We start from the raw sequence: 6410 nt of genomic DNA on the forward strand, positions 1-6410 counted from the left end.
CAGTAGCCCACCGGAGGGCAGGAGAAGAGAGTGGTGCCAACCTTTGGGGGAAGGGACAGGCAGGCAGGCAGGGCACACAGGGTTTTGAGGCGCAGGCTGAAAGAAGGGAAGCTAAGCAGGCCTGGCTGTGGAGGATGAAAGATGGAGTAGCCAGGCCCTCCTCCTCCTGACCCCACCCCCCCCAATCCCTGAGCACAGGGGCTGACTCAGCCCATTCTCTGGCCCAGAACCTTCCCTGTGCTAGACCCAGGGGCCTTTGTCCCCACAGTCATGAGGTCTGAAGGGGGTGGGGACCATGTTGATAAAAGGCACTAAAGACAGCTCCCACACCCTTCCCCAGAGCTGCTACCCGCATGCAGCCCCGGACACAGCCCCTAGCCCAGGCCCTACCCTTCTCCCTTGGAGGGGTCCTGCAAGACACTGGACTCCGGGTGCCCATCATAAAGATGGGCACAGGGTGGGAGGGCCTGCAGCGGACCCTGAAGGAAGTTGTCTACATCCTCCTCTGCTGCTGGTGTATCAAGGAGCTGCTGGATTAATGGAAGCAGGGACCTGCCTCCTCCCCCTGGGACCAGAGCAGGCATCACTCAGGTGGGTGGGGTGGGACAAACCCTCGGGAGGCATGACTGCAGCTTCTGTGGTGCAGCCTGCCTCTCAGCTTCCCGTTCTCTTTTTTAGCTCCCGGCCCAGCCCTCGTGAAGACTCCTGGCACCAGCTGTGCTCGCCCAAGGATGGGCCACGAACAGCAAGTGAAGTGCGATCCTGCTTTGAGTCTGTGCCATCCATCAGACCTGCCTCATCTCTGGGCATCTCCATTCCCAGCCCCCACCTCTGGTGTACCTATGGTGCACAGGAACCTGGCCTGCTGGCTAGGACCCCAGTCAGACTGCAGCAGGAACTGGCACTCCTCCAAGCCTGGCACAGTGAGCCCACCTGCCCAGATGGTTTATCTTACCATACTGTCCTTTTAGTACCAGGAATGGGCTGGGCCCCAGGATCTCTGTTTGAGAATCACTGAACTATATATACAATAAATAAGCCTTGAGGTCAAAAGTTCTAAATGTCTAAAGGGGAAGCAGAAAAATCAGCACTGAAAGGACTTGGGATCCAGGGTGCAGACCCGGGGTGGAAGGAGGTTGTCCTAGATAGAGCCGAGACTGAAAGCCAGGTTTCCTGACTCACTGGTGCCTGGGTGGGGAGGGTGGAGGGTGGAAAGGCCAGGTTCCTCCCAGCTTGTAGATAGGGAGGAGTCCAGTTTGGGTGGGGTCTTCTGGGAGGCCTGCATGTAAGGATGGGAACCCAAATAGAAGACCTGGTCTGGCCAGCTTCCTGCCTCTAAAGATCTTGGGGAAAGCACTGGGCTGACATGAGTCCCCAGCTCACAGAGGAAGTCAGCCCCCTCTCTTCCAGCTCACACACAAAGCTGCAAGAGAAAGCTGCCTGTGTGGCCACACAGGTCCCTCAGGCTTATGACAGTGCACAGGACACAAAGCCAGAATGAGCAGAATTGACTCTTCACTTCCCCTTGGCAACCACCAACACATACTCTCCTGAATCACTCCCAGTGATAGGTACACACCAGCCCCCTGCATTGTCTTGCTCCTGCTTACTGACAGACCTACTCCCAGCCCCCCATGACCTCAGAGCCAGCCAGGCTTGTTCAAAGTGTCTCTGGGGTCTCTACCCAGAATTCCCTGGGATCTCTACCCAGAATTCCCTGGCCCGTCTTGGGATCCAGTTATTGCCCCTCCCCTTTCTCTCCTGGGACACTGGCCTGGAAGTCATGTCTGCTGCCCTCCCCCACATTCAGGGACCAGATCTTATTCCGACATCTTAGTTTACTCCTTTTTCTCTGGACTTATTTTCTTTCTTTCTTTGTTTTTTTGTTTTTTGGTCAAAGTTATATATGCCTAGAGTAAAGAATTCTGGTAGTAAAAAGTATCTCCCTCCCCCACACCAACCCCCAACCCCCCAGCTGTCCTCCATGGAGGTAACCATGGTGACCAGTTTCTTGGATAGCATTCCAGAGATAGTCTATGCATATACTGCATCTTCATTGATTCATTCATTTTTTTTCAGTTTTTAAATTTGATTTACCATATTACTTTAGTTTCAGGTGTATAACATAGTGATTCAAAATTTTTATAAATTATGTTACAGTTAAAGTTCTTACAAAAGATTGGATATATTCCCTGTGCTATAAAATATACCCCTATAGCTTATTTATTTTATACATAGTAGTTTGTACCTCTTAATCCCCTACCTCTATTTTACCCCTCCCCCTTCCCTCTCCACTAGTAACCACTTGTTTGTTCTCTAGATCTGTAAGCCTGTTTCTGTTTTGTTATATTCATTCATTTGTTTTATTTTTTAGATTCCACATATAAGTGATAACATACAGTATTTATCTTTATCTGACTTATTTCACTAAGCATAATACCCTCCAGTTACATCTATATTGTTGGAAATGGCAGTAAACGTGCATTCATTCATCCATTTAACAAAAATTACTGAGCATCTGCTGTATGCCAAACTGGCCACTTTGAATACAGCAGTGAACAAAACAGATCCCTGTAGCTGTCTATGGCCATACCACCCTGAACATGGCCAATGTCATCAAAATAGATCCCTGTATTCATGGAGCTGAAGTTCTGGTGGGTGGACACAGAAAATAAAATATAAACATAAAAAAATAAGTACATTGATGTTATTAGATGATAAGTGCTATGGGAAAAGAAAAAGTCCAGCTGGGGATGGGAGTTGGGGCAGATTATGGAGGGTCTAGGAGGCCAGGGTAAGAACTTGAGATTTTATGCTAAGCAAAATGAGGAACTATTGCAGGCAACTGAGCATGAACTCATTTTTTTTTTTTAATTTTAAAAGGCTCACACTGGCTGCTGGGTTGAGAATAGACTTTAGGGGAGCAAGGGTAGAAGAGGAGAGACCTTTTAGGAGGTAATGTGCACAACCGGGGCCAGACACATTGGTGGCTCAGAGCAGGGTTATAGCGATCGCAGTGGTTGGAAGTGGCTTCCTTCTGCATACACTTGTCCTTGTAGTTGGTAACATGCTCTACCCCCTATTCTGCACCTTGCTGTTTTCTCTGAACATACCCTGTGCAGGATTCCGCTTCAGTATACCTAGAGCCTGTCCATTCTTCTAGACAGTAGCATGGTACTCTACAGTAATCTAATTCAAGATAATTTCTCATCCCTGGCAGCCCCTCTTTAGGCATCCACAAAACACAGGTCAGTTCTCTTGCCTCATGGCACAGTAGTGAGAAGGTCCTGAATCCAACCAGACAGAGGTTAGTGGTAGTGGTAGACACAGACTTCACCTTCCCACCTGAATTTGGGGTTCCCCCTCCCCCTCATATCCTGCACCCTGCTTGGCAGCTCCAGCCCTTCCCTGACTCAAGCTCTAGCTGTCTGCCTCCTTTTCCTTTCTTAGGCCCCACTCCCACCAAGCTGGGGCAGTGTCTGAAGGTGGATCCTGGAGCCTGAGAGTTCTGAGCACAGGGGCTTTTGCCAGGGGAGGGGATGTCTGGCAAAGGCCACTGCGGAAGTGGTAGGTGGAAGAAGGCAGGGTGCTGTGGGCTGCGGCATGTGGTGGGACCAGTGCTGGGGAGCTGAAGGAGGGAGAGGAGTGAAGACTGCCAGTAGCCCCAAGAGAGTGTCAGAGATGGAAAGAGAGCCCTGAAAGTAGAAAGACTGAGGAGAAGGATGGGGAGAGTAACAAAAACCTCATATACCATTCCAAGAGCCCTTTTTAGCTACAAAGTGCTTTGAGCCTTACAAAAGTCCACTTATCCCATCTTAATGTGAAGGAACAAGCCCAGGCAGGTGAAAGGACCCCTCCAAAGTCACACACACAGCACACTGCAGTAGGGTAGTCATTCAGTGAACCCAGATTTTCTCACCTCCAATTCTGGGTTTCTCTCGATTAGCCTGCCTTCCTCTTCTGAACTGGTGCTTAGCATGGTGGCCTTAGTAGCAGTGGAGGCAGGGCCAGGCCAGCAAAATTGTGGAGGGGACTACCACCCACATTCTGCACCCACCCATGTTTCCCACTTCACCTCAGCCTGAGCTCCCCTTGTCCTTGAGCTCCCCAGCTCAGCTGGGAGGCCCAGCTAGCCCCTTTCCACGTAATCCAAGGACAGGAGATGATCCCCTGCACTACACCTCCTCACTCCTCTAGAAAGGAAAGAGAGATGTGGCAGTTTCCCTGCAATGTTCTCTTCCCAACCAGAGAAAGCTCAGGTTTTTGAGTGTCCAAGCTACTCTCTCAGGAACTCACTGCGGGGGAGATTGGGGGAGCGGATAAAGGGAGCTCTCCAAGACAGGGAAGGATGGGTAAGATTTCATCTACCCCCTCGGCTCCCCGGGGCCCTCTAGTGACCACAATAGGTAGAGGAATGGGCAGAGTAAAATGGAGGAGACAACGCAGAGCTGGAAGTGACCCCCAAGAATAGCAGCATGAGGAGGAGGTGCGGCCTGACATCCAGGATTCCTAGCTGATTACGTTGGATATAAGACCCTCAGTGGTGTGCAGAAGACAGGTGGAGTAGAGTGGTCATGAGAAGTGGTCTGAGGAGCCGCGCACAATAAACTGGATATTACAATGATGATCTTGGCGGGGGGGGGGGGGGGTCCTACGTTTTCCCAGCAACACTGAGAGATGGGCAGAAAGAGGAGTGCGGCAGTTGTTTCTCTAGCACCAGAGAGCAGAGCACCCCTCTACCAAGGGCATAGGCTCTTATTTGCGTTCCTATTTGCATCTTGTTTGCATATGAGTTATTTCCCCTTCAAAGGGCAGAAGTCCTTTCTCAGTTACGCCCGGCTGTGACTTTCTACTCCAGACTCTTTGCCAGCTTTGGGGGCATACCTACTCTTCTGGCTATTCTCTGGGCTCTCTGACCTCCGCCCCCTCAGTACCCTGCGGTCGTTAGCTCTCAGCCCTTTACCCACCGCAGCTTCGAAGCAGCGACCCGACTGCCGGCTGGGTTCGAGAAGCCGGGGGACCTGCGCCGCCTTGTGGCTGGCCCGAGGGAGGCTGAGGGCAGAGGGTTCTGTTTCGCCTTCTCTGGGACGTGGAGTTTTGGAAAATGTTCCCCCGAGCTTCCTGAGGCTAAATTTATCTCCCCCCGCCCTGGGGGGCGCAGAGATCCAGGCGACGATTAGTGCTGCGCAGCAGCCGGCTCCCGCCCAGAGGCCCGGAATAGGCGCTGGGTTATAAATAGTGCCGCCCGCAGGTGTGGGGGGAGTCGGCGGGAGGGGGGCAACCCTGGCAGCCACGGCCCCTTCAGGTGGGTTGGGCGGTCGCGGTGGGGGCGCTGGGGCTGCGGTCTGAGCGCCCCCAGTGGTTTCCTGGGCGGCGGGTTTTTCGAGGGAAGCGGAGGCAGCCCTGGGAAGGGGGGGAGCGGGGAAGAGGTGGGCGCCGGTCGCAGGCTGACGCTCCGCTTCCAGCTCAGCCCCCCCCCCACATTCCAAAACGGGCCCCTAGACCTACTCACTCGGGACTCCGCCCAGGCAGAGCCTTGCCTTTCTTCCCTCCAGAAGCTCTCTCTCAGCCAGGCTCTGCAAGCATCTAACTCCTCCGCAGCTGCCCGTTTGACGCACGTGGCCGGGCCAGTCCTAGCACCTGGCTGTCACTCTGAATCAGTCCCCAGCCCCAGGTGCGCAGTTCTCCCTAGAAAGGGTTAACTCCCAACCTGGGCTTTCATCCTTTTCTTCAGTCAACCACCTCACTCTCCGGGTATTTACCCATCTCCTGCTAATTTCCCCCCCAAATTAAGGACTAGTTGGCCGCCTGACGATTGAAGTTCGAACGTGCGGATCTGGGACGCTCCCCGATCCCCAGGAGGCCGCTAGAGATCCCACACCTGCCCTCCAGTTCCCAGTTCCAGTACGGGCCTCGTGGCGGGGCAGAGGTGGTGGCAGGCCCCACGGGCCCGGCCGGGGTTTCCTGGGAGGGGGCGGGCCCCCAGTCAGCGTTTCTTGGCCGCAGCAGTCTCAGTGGTTTGGCGCGGTAAAGGCCCGGAGCTGGGGGGTAGGCGGGAATTTCAAGTCGGGGTTCCCCCCTCCGACTTCTGAGTGAGGAAGGGGGAGCTGTGTGGACCAGAAGAGAATGTGGGAGGGGGTCACTGAGGAACTGACAGGAGGTTCCAGGACTGTCGAGACTCAAGTGAGAAATGGCATTCTGGCCTTGAAAGATCCAGGCTCGGTCCAGCAAGACGCCTGGCGCGAACCCCTAAGGGGCGAGCCTCCTATTCGCTTCTCTATAACCTAAGGGCTGGTGCCAAGGCACTCTCCCTTCTATTGCCTCTGGAGGCCCTGGCTCTGTCCTCCCTGAGCCACTCCCCCCCCCCCTTTCTTCGGCCATGCCCCCCTCCACCCCGAGGCAGCCCCTCT

The 6410-nt window shown here is 53.8% G+C and overlaps 1 protein-coding gene across 1 annotated transcript; it reads left to right on the forward strand.

Annotated features, from left to right (window-relative positions):
- Window positions 1-317: 317 nt before the first annotated feature.
- On the forward strand, window positions 318-1053 carry LENEP (lens epithelial protein). Its single transcript, XM_031436181.2, has 2 exons — window positions 318-591; window positions 679-1053. Exon 1 carries the CDS (start codon window positions 354-356, stop codon window positions 537-539), a length of 186 nt encoding a protein of 61 aa, XP_031292041.1. The 5' UTR covers window positions 318-353; the 3' UTR covers window positions 540-591; window positions 679-1053.
- Window positions 1054-6410: the final 5357 nt, after the last annotated feature.

This window comes from Camelus dromedarius, chromosome 23 (genome assembly GCF_036321535.1).
Source record: "Camelus dromedarius isolate mCamDro1 chromosome 23, mCamDro1.pat, whole genome shotgun sequence".
In the NCBI taxonomy this organism is placed as follows: Eukaryota; Metazoa; Chordata; class Mammalia; order Artiodactyla; family Camelidae; genus Camelus; species Camelus dromedarius.